We start from the raw sequence: 14,882 nt of genomic DNA, 5'->3' as shown, positions 1-14,882 counted from the left end.
ATGAAAAAAAGTATGTTTTTGGGGGTGTCCGGATACTTTTGATCACACAGTGTAACACCAATAATGTACTCACATTTCAAACGATCTAGGATGTAACCAAACAAATTATTGATTTTCCCGCTGTTTCCCCAAATACTAAAAGGACCCGAAGATTCAGACTTGCAGAACTAAATCGAGCAGTTAAAGTCTGAGGAACTTGCGGTTTTAGGAGAACACTCTTATGATTTGTCCAGCGTACCATTTGATCCATCAAACTGACTGACGGACATGGGAAGAGTTACACCATGAACACACTGAGAGAACGTTACCAAGTAGATACTCCAATATTTACATAGCTGTTTATTAGTTCATAGTATTATTGACGCACATTGTCAGTACTGACACTCAAATCGTTTTAATACTCTTTGCCGTATTAAAATTGTTAGTTCTTAGATAACGACGATATAAGAAGTGGTACTTTATGCGTGAAACCCTGGTCCAATATAAGAGAAGGTCTGATGACCCTAATCAGATCATGTTCGATAGACAAATAAATAGATGATCCCTTGATGTCTCAGAATGTGTCCTACCAACCGATCGCTTCTTCTAGTCAGGCTGTGCCACAAATTTATTTTCTCCTCAATTCTATTCTCCTCATTAGTTACGTCATCTACCCACGTAATATTCAGCACTCTTCTGTAACACAACATTTCAAAAGTTTCTATTCTCTTCTTGAATAATTTGTTTATCGCCCATGTTTCACTTATACAAGGCTACACCCCAGACAAATACCTTCACTAAAGACCTCCTAACACTAAAATCCATGTCAATAAATTTCTCTTGTTCAGAAACGCTTTTCTTGTCATTGCCAGCCTACATTTGATATCCTCTCTACTTCGGCCATCATTAGTTATTTTGCTGTCCGAATAGCAAAACTGATCTACTACTTTAAGTGCCTCGTTCCCCAATGTAATTCCCTTTAATTCGATTACCTTCCATTACCATTGTTTTGCTTTTGTTGATATTCGTCTTATATCCTCCTTTCAAGAGACTGTCCATTCCGTCCAACTGCCCTTCCTAGTCCTTTGCTATCTCTGATAGAATTATAGTGTCATTGGTACACCTCAAAGTTTTTAATTATTTTCCCTGAACTTTAATTCTTTCTACGGATTTTTCTTTGGTTTTATTTACTGCTTGCTCAATTTAGAGATTGAATGACGTCGGCGACAGGCTATAACTCCGTCTCAATCCCTTCTCAACCACTGCTTCCGTTTTATGTCCCTCGGTTCGTATAACTACCGACTGGCTTCTGTACACGCAGTAAATAACATTTCGCCCCCTGTATTTTACTATTGCTAGTTTCAAAAGATTGTGCTGTAGTTAGAACTGTCGAAAGCTTCCGCTAAATCTACAAATGCTATAATGTAGGTTTGCCTTTGCTTAACGTATCACCCGAGAGGTGTAGCGACAGTATTGCATCGGGTGTTGCTACATATTTCCGGAAGCAAAATAATCCCCGCGGTCGCCTTCTATCAATTTTTCCATTCTTCTGTAAACAATTCGTGTCAGTATTTTGCAACCGTAACTTTAAATTGATAGTTCGAGCATATGTGTATTAAAATTTCATCCTTATGAAAGATTATTTTCAGTGCTAAGTGCATGAAGAGCCATTATTAGAGATGAAAAATGGTGTGAGACAAATTATTGTTATTATTTCGACGTGTCTAACGTTACTGGATCTTCTGAGGTGGAGATCGCAACACAGCTTCTCCAGAGGACGTGCACGTGGATCTTATCGCCATCTTTCAGGCTTTGAGAAAGGGAGGAATCACTGGCATGCGAAACATGGGGGACATCATATCACATATTGCACAGACAATTGGCCTTAGTGCAACTACTGCAGAACGAGTGATGACGAGGTGGTCTCGAGACAGCAGTGGGGCAAGAAGAGCAGGCGTGGGTCCCTCCAGAAGGACTGTACCATGCTCGACGAGAAGATCGTAGGATTGTTTGACTGGCTACGACGAATACACGAGTGACAACAGCTGAAATCCAGGCAGAGGTTAGAGGCACTGCCATGCGTCGTTCGCCGATGACACGACGCCATAGACACCAGGGACTTGCTTGGTGCAGAGCCAGAGTCGACTGAGGCACTGAGAGGCATTCTGAAGGTGTTCAGTGATGGATCTCGCTCCTGTCTGATAGACAACCTCCTAGAAAGTCGCAGGGGGCAGCGATACTCATAGCACTCCAACTCCAGGAGCCTTGGGCGTGGGGAGCTATTGGATATGGCAACAGTACTGATTTGATAATTGTGGCATGTAAGTAAATAACGGGTCAAGCGCCAAAAAAGGACCATTTGAGTTATCGGTGACATTCCGCTGTAAATGCCGAGGCTAGTAACATGCAGGGTGGTCCATCTGAAGTTTCGGATGAGATTATCTCGAAAACTATACATCGGTTAAAAATAGTGGGTAAGACAACTTCGTAAACTCAAAGGGGGACGTGATGCCCAGCCCCCGCCCCCTTGGGTGGGGCGGCGAGCAACTTGTAAATCTTAAATGGAAACAACCATTTTTTATTGCAGATTCGGATTCTCCATAAAAAAGTAATCAAGTTTTGTCTGAAACATTTTTCAAACCATTGACAGAAGGCACTGAAACCGAGAAAAATTAAAATTCTGAAGACTAATAACAGCCACAAGATGTTAGTTGAACTTTTCATTATTGCATTACGCGTTTCGAGCGTATCCCATTATCATATGATCAAAGATACAAAGTTGAAAAATATTTGACGAAAACAATTTCACACACAAAAATCCACATTGATAAGATAGCAATACCAAGTCATCAACATCAATACACAAGTGGAATAAAGTACGGATTTTTGACTGCCGTGCCTCGGGCAGCCTGATACCGTGATTTGTCAACCTTGGAGCATCTCTGGGATGCGATAGGAAGACGTAGACATTCATATAACCCTCCATGAAATGATACAGTTTCTGTTTCAGTTACGGAAGTAAAAGGATGAGTATTCGTGTCCGTGGGGGTCACATCTCACACTGATGTTGATATTGGAGATGTAATGAAAGTTTATTCATTATATGGTGCTCAAATTCCACAAAGTCTGAGAAATACCCGACTGGTGCATTATGGTGTAGCACTTCCTATTTCTGTCATTGTATACTAATGCATCGTGGCGTATGTTTCCTGAATTTCTCAAGGTAGAAAAAATACATGAAGAAACCGAATTTCACCATTTAAAATTCTTCGATAATAAGCAAGTTCCCAAATTATTTTGTTGTGTAATTCCTGTGGTTTCTCTGTAATAGTGTAATGCAGAAAACAGCCGCTAAATCATTGATTTAGTAGACAAACGTGACAAGGGTGTCCACTTACCGAATTTTGCTTTGATTTATATCTCGTTTCCAGAGTGCCAGCTTCCCCTCAGTTAGTTGCTGCAACGAAAAGAAAATGCGACACAATTACTACATGTAGAATCCTAAGATTTTTGCTCCAAGTGCCTAAATTTAAATGAAATTTAGCAAAAAATTAAATGCTAGCTGAAACGAAAAGATACAGGATACCATTTAGGAATTTGTAGCACCCTTGTTGTTACTTGTGTTTGATTAACAATAATCATTGTATAATTAGGCGATCATCAACAACCATATATAATATATTCTCCTTTTATCGCAAAGACTGATGTTTATGTAATTCAATTACTTCCAGTTATTATGTTTTTATTATGTTTATTATGCTACTTCTCCTCAAGCTATACAAAAATATTGGTGAGTGAGATAATACAATGATTAAACCAGGAGACTCGCATTTGGGGTGATCGGTAATGAAGCTCCCGTATGGCAATCCAGATTTAGGTCTTCCATGATTCGTCTTTGTGAAGGACGCGGCCAATTTCTTTCCCCATCCTGAACGTATCCGAACTTGTGCTCCGTTAGTACCTATAACTTGCAGTTCATGACTTTTGTCATCAGCTATTTCAGGTGAAGCTAGAACTACGTTGTTGTTGTTGTTGTTGTTGTTGTTGTTGTTGTGGTCTTCAGTCCTGAGACTGGTTTGATGCAGCTCTCCATGCTGCTCTATCCTGTGCAAGCTTCTTCATCTCCCAGTACCTACTGCAGCCTACATCCTTCTGAATCTGCTTAGTGTATTCATCTCTTGGTCTCCCTCTACGGTTTTTACCCTCTACGCTGCCCTCCAATACTAAATTGGTGATCCCTCGATGTCTCAGAACACGTCCTACCAACCGATCCCTTCTTCTAGTCAAGTTGTGCCACAAACTCCTCTTCTCCCCAATTCTATTCAATACTTCCTCATTAGTTATGTGATCTACCCATCTAATCTTCAGCATTCTTCTGTAGCACCATATTTCGAAAGCTTCTATTCTCTTCTTGTCTAAACTATTTATCGTCCACGTTTCACTTCCATACATGGCTACACTCCATACAAATACTTTCAGAAATGACTTCCTGTCACTTAAATCTATACTCGATGTTAACAAATTTCTCTTCTTCAGAAATGCTTTCCTTGTCATTGCCAGTCTACATTTTATATCCTCTCTACTTCGACCACCATCAGTTATTTTGCTCCCCAAATAGCAAAACTCCTTTACTACTTTAAGTGTCTCATTTCCTAAACTAATTCTCTCAGCATCACCCGACTTGTTTCGACTACATTCCATTATCCTCGTTTTGCTTTTGTTCAGGTTCATCTTATACCCTCCTTTCAAGACACTGTCCATTCCGTTCAACTGCTCTTCCAAGTCCCTTGCTGTCTCTGACAGAATTACAATGCCATCAGCGAACCTCAACGTTTTTATTTCTTCTCCATGGATTTTAAAACCTACTCCGAACGTTTCTTTTGTATCCTTTATTGCTCGCTCAATATACAGATTGAATAACATCGGGGATAGGCTACAACCCTGTCTCATTCCCTTCCCAACCACTGCTCCCCTTTCATAATCCTCGACTCTTATAACTGCCATCTGGTTTCTGCACAAATTGAAAATAGCCTTTCGCTCCCAGTATTTTACCCCTGCCACCTTCAGAATTTGAAAGAGTATCATTTAGTCTTCGAAATTCCAGATAACATTTTACACGCAAACACTGCACATCTCCTGAATTGAAATCGTATTGCACATAAATAACTGAAAAAATCGACGTTAGAAAAATCTGGTGCTTGTTCAGTTATATTATACAGCTGCCCTTTATCTACAACTACTAGTTTAGTATTTATATTGACTCCCTGATCGTTGTCAAAGAACGACAGAAGCCTATTTACACTTTTTTCCCCCATGAAGACTCTTTCATCCTTGAATCCAGTCAAATAATTTGTGAGAGGAGTACCGGTAGCTAATAAGTTTTTTTTTTTAAATATGTGGCATTTTCGAATGTATTATTTTATGATTGTTGGGAACTTGTTGAAATTCTTTCCGTCAGAATAAATAATTCCAATCTGATCGTTAAACAAGACAGTACATTCTGATTGTGGAAGCTGATATGTATACACTACGGGCCATTAAAATTGCTACACCAAGAAGAAATGCAGATGATAAACGGTTATTCATTGGACAAATATATTATACTAGAACTGACATGTGATTATATTTTCACGCAATTTGGGTGCATAGATCCTGAGAAATCAGTACCCAGAACAACCACCTCTGGCCATAATAACGGCCATGATACGCCTGGGCATTGAGTCAAACAGACCTTGGATGGCGTGTACATGTACAGCTGCCCATGCATCTTCAACACGATACCACAGTTCATCAATAGTAGTGACTGGCGTATTATGACGAGCCAGTTGCTTGGCCACCATTGGCCAGACGTTTTCAATTGGTGAGAGATTTGGAGAATGTGCTGGCCAGGGCAGCAGTCGGACATTTTCTGAATCCAGAAAGGTCCGTACAGGACCTGCAACATGCGATCGTGCATTATCCTGCTGAAATTTAGAGTTTCGCAGGGATCGAATGAAGGGTAGCGCCACGGGTCGTAACACATCAGAAATGTAGCGTCCACTGTTCAAAATGCCGTCAATGCGAACAAGAGGTGACCGAGACGTGTAACCAACGGCACCCCATACCATCAAGCCAGGTGATACACCAGTATGGCGATGACGAAAACACGCTTCCAATGTGCGTCCACCGCGATGTCGCCAAACACGGATGCGAACAATATGATGCTGTAAACAGAACCTGGATTCATCCGAAAAAATGAAGTTTTGCCATTCGTGCACACAGGTTCGTCGCTGAGTACACCATCGCAGGCGCTCCTGTCTGTGATGCAGTGTCAAGGGTAACTGCAGCCATGGTCTCCGAGCTGATAGTCCATGCTGGTGCAAACGTCGTCGAACTGTTCGTGCAGATGGTTGATGTCTTCCAAACGTCCCCATCTGTTGACTCAGGGTTCGAGACGTGGCTGCACGATCCGTTATACAGCCATGCGGATAAGATGCCTGTCATCTCGACTGCTAGTGATACGAGGGCGTTGGGATCCAGCACGGCGTTCCGTATTACCCTCCTGAACCCACCGATTCCATATTCTCCTAACAGTCATTGGATCTCGACCAAAGCGAGCAGCAATGTCGCAATACGATAAACCGCAATCGCGATAGGCTACAATCCGACCTTTATCAAAGTCGGAAACGTGATGGTAGGCATTTCTCCTCCTTACCCGAGGCATCACAACAACGTTTCACCAGGCAACGCCGGTCAACTGCTGTTTGTGTATGAGAAACCGCTTGGAAACTTTCCTCGTGTCAGCACGTTGTAGGTGTCGCCACCGGCGCCAACCTTGTGTGAATGCTCTGAAAAGCTAATCATTTGCATATCACAGCATCTTCTTCCTGTCGGTTAAATTTCGCGTCTTTGGACGTCATCTTCGTGGTGTAGGAATTTTAATGGCCAGTAGTGTACACCGACAAATGCCATTGTGGAGGAAATATACTGGAAAGCTGAAACTTCCTGGCAGATTAAAACCGTGTGCCGGACCGAGACTCGAACTCGGGACCTTTGCCTTTCGCGGGCAAGTGCTCTACCAACTGAGCTACCCAAGCACGACTCACGCCCCGTCCTCATAGCTCTACTTCTGCCAGTACCTCGCCTCCTGGAGCTGAGGACGGGGCGTGAGTCGTGCTTGGGTAGCTCAGTTGGTAGAGCACTTGCCCGCGAAAGGCAAAGGTCCCGAGTTCGAGTCTCGGTCCGGCACACAGTTTTAATCTGCCAGGAAGTTTCATATCAGCGCACACTCCGCTGCAGAGTGAAAATCTCATTCTGGATACTGGAAAGCTGACGTAAGCAATCTTTGATACATGGTGAGACCTACATACCACGTTGCTCTTCGAACCAATACAATGAGTCATATCGTTAAGTGCTTGTCGTGACGAACAGAGCTCTTGACCAGCTTGTTAGTGCGCTATAGTCACATCTTAGTCTGTTATCCGACTGGGTACTAAAGTATCTGAAACATAATGTTTGTTTTAGTGATGAGCGTTAGTGCCTACTTCTGGTAGAGGAACTTCTGTATTCCTTTAAACTGTTTGTATGGGAGTTCATGAAATGAAGTTGCAGACCTGGATTCTCGATTAAATTACTTATATCACCAGCCATCACTACATGAGATGAACAGTTTGTTAGTGAATTTGAATGATTCTCTATGTAGACTAAAATCAGGAATGTACCCATTAGGAAACCTCGAGGTACTCTATATTTCAAGTGCCGTCATTAAAAGGTTACTTTTATGCCTTTAATCCAGTGTGTGGCATTCCACTTTTTTATGAGGGAAAAGTATCCACCTACACAATAAAGAGCCTTTAACATAAAACTTTAATTTCTCAAGTAAATTTTCATTACAACAATCAAAGGCTTCGACAGGATTTTTTTCTTATTTATTTCTTCCATATAAGTTTGTTCCTTCAACAAGCACCAAGTGGAAGAGTTAGATGAAAGCATCTTTCCAACACCACGTACAATGTGTCACTCATCCGCTCTCGACATAAAATGTTACGGATAAGTTTGAAACGTTTCCCATGACATGGCAGACAATTTGGTAACTAAAATCTGTAGAATGGCATTTCTCACAAGAAACGTCGTTGCTAACAATGAAACACGAGGAATGACATGAACATTCTTTTAAAAGAACGTCATATTGAACTTTGACTCAGTACCCCATATGCGTTTAGTGTAGAAAGTAACATCGTTTGAGGTACCAAGCGAAGTTTTTGATTAATTTGAGGATTTTTTGGTGTGGTGGACGTAGCATGGTATGTTGAAAGTGGCCGACAAATGCATAAGTTAATTGGGGCGAGAGCCAGCGAAGTGTGCTGGGACTACTGCTGTTCATGTGTATTAATGGCCCTAGAGGCAATATTGATACCAAACTCAGATTCGCTGCGGATGATGCAGTTGTTCATAATGAAGTGTCGTACAAAAAAAAATATTCAGTCAGATCTTGATAAGATAAAGTGGTGCAGAGACAGGCAACTTGCTTTAAATACCCATAAATGTAAAGTTTTGATATCACAAAAAGAGAAAACACAGTGTCCTATGACTACAACATCAATGAACCAGCTGGAATCGGTCAACTCAAACAATACCTGGAAGTAACTATTTGTATGGATATAAAATAGAATGATCACACAGGCTCAGTCGTAGGTAAAGCAGGTGGCAGACTTCAGTTCACTGATAAAATAATGAGGAAATGAAATCAGTCAACAAAGGAGACTGCTTGCAACACACTCCTGCGACCCATTCCAGAATAGTGCGTAAGTGTGTGGGCTCCATACCATATACGACTAACGGAAGATATTTAACATATAGAAATGTAGCCAGCGTGAATGGTCATAGGTTTGCTTGAGCCATGGGAGAGTGACACGGAGATGAATAAAGAGCTAGACCGGCAAAAGCTTGAAGATAGATGCAAACTGTCCCGTGAAAGCCTATACTGAGGTGACAAAAGTCATGGAATACCTCCTAATATCATGTCGGACGTGCTTTTTCCCGGAGTAGTGCAGCAACTCGACGCGGCATGGACTCAACAAGTCGTTGGATGTCTCCTGCACAAATATTGAGCCATGCTGCCTCTATAGCTATCCATAAGTGCGGAAGTGTTGCCGGTGCACATTCGCTCGATTTGTCCAGAATATTCTTCAAACCAATCATGAACAACTGTGGCCCAGTGACGTGGTGCATTGTCATCCATAAAAATTCTATAGGTGCTTGGTCTCCAGGTAGCCGAAAATAACCATTTCCAGTCAATGATCGGTTCAGTTGGACCAGAGGAGCCAGTCCATTCCCTGTAAACAAAGCCTCAATATCATGGAGCCACCACCAGTTTTCACAGTCCCTTGTTGACGACTTGGGCCCAGGGCTTCGTGGGCTCTACGCCACACTCGTACGCTACAAAATCAGCTCTTACCAACTGAAATCAGGACTCGCCTGACGAGGCCACGGTTTTCCAGTCGTTTAGGCTGCAACCGGTATGGTCATGAGGACAGGAGAGGTGCTGCAGGCGATGTCGTGCGGGTAGCAAAGGCACTCGCGTTGGTCCCCTGCTGCCATACATTATTAACACCAGATTTCGCCGCCCTGTCCTAAGCAATATGTTCGTCGTACGTCCCACATTGACTTCTGTGGCTATTTCACGCAGAGTTGCTTGTCTGTTAACACTGACAACTCTACGCAAACGGCGCTGCTCTCGCCCGTTAAGTGAAAGCCGTCGGCCGCTGCGTTGTCCGTAGTGAGAGACAGTGACTCAGATTTGGTATTCTCGGCAATCTCTTGACACTGTGGATCTCGGAATACTGAGTTCCCTAACGATTTCCGAAATGTAATCTGCCATGCGTCTAGCTCTAACTACCATTCCGCGTTCTAAGTCTGTTAATTCCCGTGGTACGGCCACAATCACGTCGGAAACCGTTTCTCATGAATCATCTGAGTACAAATAACAGTTCTGGAAATACACGGCCGTTTTACATCTTGTGTACGCGATACTACCGCCATCTGTAGATCGCCATATCGCTGTCCCATGACTTTTGTCATCCCGGTGTATTTAGTAAGTTTCTGGAAGCAACTGTAAGTGATGAATCAAGGAATATACTATACAACCTCCTGCGTATCGCCCACGTAGGCATCTCGAACTTAAGAGTATACGAATTACAGAGTGCGCAGAGGCGTTTAGCTGTCATTCTTCCTACACTCCATACGTGAATGTTCGGGAGGAAGCCATTATGGTGCAATGGAAAGTACCCTTTGCCATGCACTCCACAGTCGCTTGCAGAGCATGGGAGTGGACGTTGGAACAGATATTTCAAATTCTCTTAGAGAAAAGAAAGGCAGCTTTAGCTAGTGATATACTGCCAACTATGTGAGAACAAGCTCGCCGAGAATATTATCGAAAACGGTGTTAACACAAAATGAAAAAATGTTATTTCTTGAATGATATCTTCACTCTGCAGCGGAGTCTACCAGTTGAGCTACCCATCACGACTCACGACGCGTCCTCACAGCTTCAGTTTGCCAGTACCTCCTCTCCTACCTTCCAGACTTCACAGAAGCTCTTCTGCGAACCAGCAGAACTAGCACTCCTGGAAAAAAGGATATAGTGGAGACATGGCTTAGCCACAGCCTGTGGGATGTTTCCAGAATGAGATTTTCACTCTGCAGCGGAGTGTGCGCTCATATGAAACCTCCTGGCAGATTAAAACTGTGTGCCGGACCGAGACTCGAACTCGGGACCTTTGCCTTTCGCGGGCAAGTGCTCTACCAAGTGCTTGGTTCGCAGAAGAGCTTCTGTGAAGTTTGGAAGATAGGAGACGATGTACTGGCAGAACTGAAGCTGTGAGGACGGGTCGTGAGTCGTGCTTGGGTAGCTCAGTTGGTATAGCACTTGCCCGCGAAAGGTCCCGAGGTCGAGTCTCGGTCCGGCACCCAGTTTTAATCTGCCAGGAAGTTTCATGTTATTTCTTGATTTTAAAAGGAGTAGTTGGCGAGAAATCCCCTTAGTTACATTTTTTTGTCAACTGCTTTCTTAGAACACACAGCTGTTTTTTCCCCTTCCATGCTACTTCATCTTGTTTACTTTAACAAAGTTGCTTCACCCTATATTCCCTGCCACCTTTAAGAAATGATCATTGAAAATGTTTGCTATCTGTAAATTATGAGCCATGATTGCTAACGTTGCTTTTACACTACTGGTAAGTACGCCTCTGTCATCGACTATGTTTGCCGTGTGCACCATGCGACATTTGGCCAACTGCCTCACAATCAGCAGCTGGTTTAATTAAGAGAGAGCGCCATCCTACTGTAGCACCGACGCACGTGTTAGCAGTTTATTCTCGCCCGTGTTAAGACTAAAAGAAAACAGGCCTCGCTAAACGAAATCCGGACGAGGATCCGAGAATATCTCTGGCGAAACCAAAAATATTCATTTTATGCTATTCTATTTATATCCCGAACCATTCTGTACACAAACTTCGCTGCCCTTGGAGCTGTAGCTGCGCCTGTTCAGAAATAACTTCTCCTTCATCTAGGTCAAATAAAATTCTTTTTCTGATACATGTTATTACATATCATTTTCTTCTTTTGCGCTCTGCAGCTCCATTTCAGCAACTGCCCCATATTTGCCTCTACTCACCGTGGATCTGGCAGTTGTAACTGTGACCACGTGCGCGTTATAGCGTGTCAATGAAGTGTAATGATTAAACTAAAACACCGCTGGGTGTCTGATCACCCAATCTGGATCTCCAGACTTTGCGCCGATGTCCTGAATTAAACCAGAAACCCCTCCACAGTCTCTTCTAGAGTGTGGGCTTGTGATACTCCTCATTGCCGATCTACACGCCAGATGAGAATGTTAAGCTCGTCGAGTCCAGTCGTGCTATTCGAAAGCAGTAGGCTATGTTTCTACGATCTCCCCTTACTCTCTGCCGGCCGGCGTGGCCGAGCGGTTCTAGGCGCTTCAGTCTGGAACCGCGCGACTGCTACGGTCGCAGGTTCGAATCCTGCCTCGGGCATGGAAATGTGTGATGTCCTTAGGTTAGTTAGGTTTAAGTAGTTCTAAGTTCTAGGGGACTGATGACCTCAGATGTTAAGTCCCATAGTGCTCAGAGCCATTTGAACCTTACTCTCTCGTCGTCATCAGCAACGGCATCATCTCACTAAACTCCGTTAACAAAGACAATAACAACACGGTGTCGGGTACAGACTCCTGAGCTAGCCTACGTGTTCTGATAAGAAGGTCTCCACAATAAATGCTCCAAGGAAACTTAATACTCTTTTGGCAGTGGTGGAACATGGGGATGGCGGTAATGTGCCGCCGAAACTAGTCATGTGAGGCAACAAAGGCATTCTCAAGTTACAGCTGTGATGGTACTTTTTCTCATATATCAGCTGAAGTCCCTCGTCCATGCAATAGGTTGGACATCCATAAAAAATAAATTTCCTGTATGTGTCCGCACTCGTAGTGAATATTTAGTGGATAAAACCGTCTAGATTGCTTATTAAAATTTATTTATTATGCCGTTTCGGCTACTGCATCATCAGAAATCAAAGAACTTAAAACCTGCATAACATGTTTCAGTGTTATAGGAAGCTTGTTTTGCTAGTTCTGAGTCTTTGTTACCTGTTGATTGCAGTAGCCGAAATAAATAATTTATCAAAAGATGTAGACAGTTTTATTCGCAAAACGAAACTCAACAAACATTCTCCACAGGTCCACACTGACCTAGCACACTTACAACTCTCACAAATAGCGAAGGAAGTGGCTGAACAATCCCTCTGAGATCTTCCAGCGGACACCAACAACCAACGTAATTTGCTCAAAATTTTCGATATGCAGCACAGCTGACGAAAGGTTGCATTGAACAGCAGGAACCAGGAAACTCAGCGGGTGCTAGCGGCAACCCCTATGGGCAAATCTGCTTTGGTGACAGGCGCCGCAGACCGCTATAGCGGATTGTTGGGCTAGGCGCAAATTTAGACGCGTATAGTGCGTGTGGCGCGACGCAGCGCAGCGCGTGTTTTTGTAACATCACAGGTTCAAATGGGAACGCGCAAATTGCGACGCGACGCGACTGGGACGCGACACGCGCCTGCGCCAGGTCGCGCGGCGTTGTGGTTGAGGCACAGTTTCTCGCGCCGCGCGTCGCTCTTGCCTCGCTAGCACCGTGGGAAATTTGAGGCGGGGAGCGGAAAAGTAGCACGGCCATATGCTCACATCGGAACGGCGCATATGAGCATTGGTAATATTGCCCATACGATAAATTTTGCCTTACTGTGTACTGAATTTTATTGCCTTTGGGTAGTATTTCGTTTTTCGCCATTTAAACGCTCCAGCTTTCTTCGTTAGCACGTTATACTTTTCTGTTACTTATACGTGCATAGTTTTGTTTTGTTTTTCTTCTGTCAAGAAAAATGTATACTTCAGTAACTGATGAGCCATTGGCCACTGGAATTGCACCATATTGCCTCCGCGATGTTTTCGGATCGCAAGAAGGGACAGAGGGTAGTGAATAAGGAAGCAAGGAATATTATAAAATCATGTGATTAAGAATCAAGGCAGGAAAGTAAAGCAAGTTTATCTTCTCGCTGCCTAGTAAGCTAGCGTATCTGTACGATCTGTTACAAAAATTTAGAAAGGGATAATCTCCACAGGTGTGATCCCTTTGTGCATCTGGTAAAAAGCGTCCAAAATCTGAAGTATAGAAGTTTCACTGTGATTACTCTGATATGGATGTAATAATGTAATACGACACACTGTACTACATGCATGTGAGCAACATATTTCCACTGCAAGCTCGAAACAGTCGAAAAGCAGTCACAAATAACAATGTTTTAATTGGTTCGCCGTGATGAGAAAAAGCATTTCTATTGTTGCATGGACATTATCAGCATTAATAAACTAATTATACAACAACAGGCAACACAAATGAAGAAAATGGTCGGTATTATTACGAAAGTAGGAATATCCTAAAAGAGAGTTATGATTAGATATATTTAATTTGTTGAAATGTGCTGCTGACAAAGGCAAATCTACTTTCATGACAATGTTTTTCGAACTCCGTCTCACAAGGCACACATGGCTAGCTTGTGCATTCCTGTTGCGCGCATTATCCTTCGCTGCTGACAATACACTCACCACTGTGTTGTGCGACAGATCAATTATTTATTTTTCTCAATAACAACTATTTTATTCGCGATCACGCATTGGCAGTTTGGCAAGCCCTAGGTGAGTAAACAGTATCTGGTATGTGCCTATCATTCCGCCTGAAGGAACGCTCGTCACTATTTTAATACTGCTCAGATCAAGAGAAGGAATAAAATCCTTTGGTAAGTTTCCATTCCAGTCGCTCAGTGTTAAAAATACGATGGGTTACGGGGATTCCACCAAAATTCCAACAGAATTGCCAATCTGTTTTTGTGTGAGTTGTTAACTTTTTCTCATTCGAAGAAGCATCACCATTTATGAGTAAAGGCCACATTTCTCTTGGTGACTGGTTTAATTGTACTTCCTTTGTCACAATGTAATTTGCCAAACTCTTCTCACATCAGCTATTGAGACAGAATTCCGAAACGGAGTGCCTCATTAAACAAGTAATTGGCAATCACAGAGCTCAATAGCTTACGAAAAACCTCGTAGTATCGGTTTGCAGTAACATAAAAGAAGAAATTTCATGTTTATTTTCATACTAGGAAGCTCTTGTTTCGCTAGCTGTCGATAACTCTTAAAAAATTACAGTCACTGGAGTGAAATAAATAAAAAAAGAACTATAAGTAGTGATATATCGCCACAGATAAGAAAGTTCCGTGTGTTTAATAATTGACAAAACACTCTCCTCCTTGTGTGCTATCATTCGCCAAACTTTCGTTTCGATGTCTCGAGCGGT

At 42.8% G+C, this 14,882-nt stretch overlaps 1 protein-coding gene across 1 annotated transcript in view; it reads right to left on the bottom strand.

Annotated features, from left to right (window-relative positions):
* The window catches only part of LOC126253219 (uncharacterized protein DDB_G0284459-like), a 457,157-nt gene that overhangs the window by 222,337 nt on the left and 219,938 nt on the right, over positions 1 to 14,882 (bottom strand). The window contains exon 3 of the mRNA XM_049954404.1: positions 3,378 to 3,436. Coding sequence (XP_049810361.1) covers positions 3,378 to 3,436 — 59 coding nt within the window. The remainder of the gene's footprint in view (positions 1 to 3,377; positions 3,437 to 14,882) is intronic.

Source organism: Schistocerca nitens, chromosome 4 (assembly GCF_023898315.1).
Source record: "Schistocerca nitens isolate TAMUIC-IGC-003100 chromosome 4, iqSchNite1.1, whole genome shotgun sequence".
NCBI classification, from domain to species: Eukaryota; Metazoa; Arthropoda; class Insecta; order Orthoptera; family Acrididae; genus Schistocerca; species Schistocerca nitens.
The sequence above is the reverse complement of the archived record's forward strand: the minus strand, read 5'-3'. Positions and strand labels throughout refer to the sequence as shown.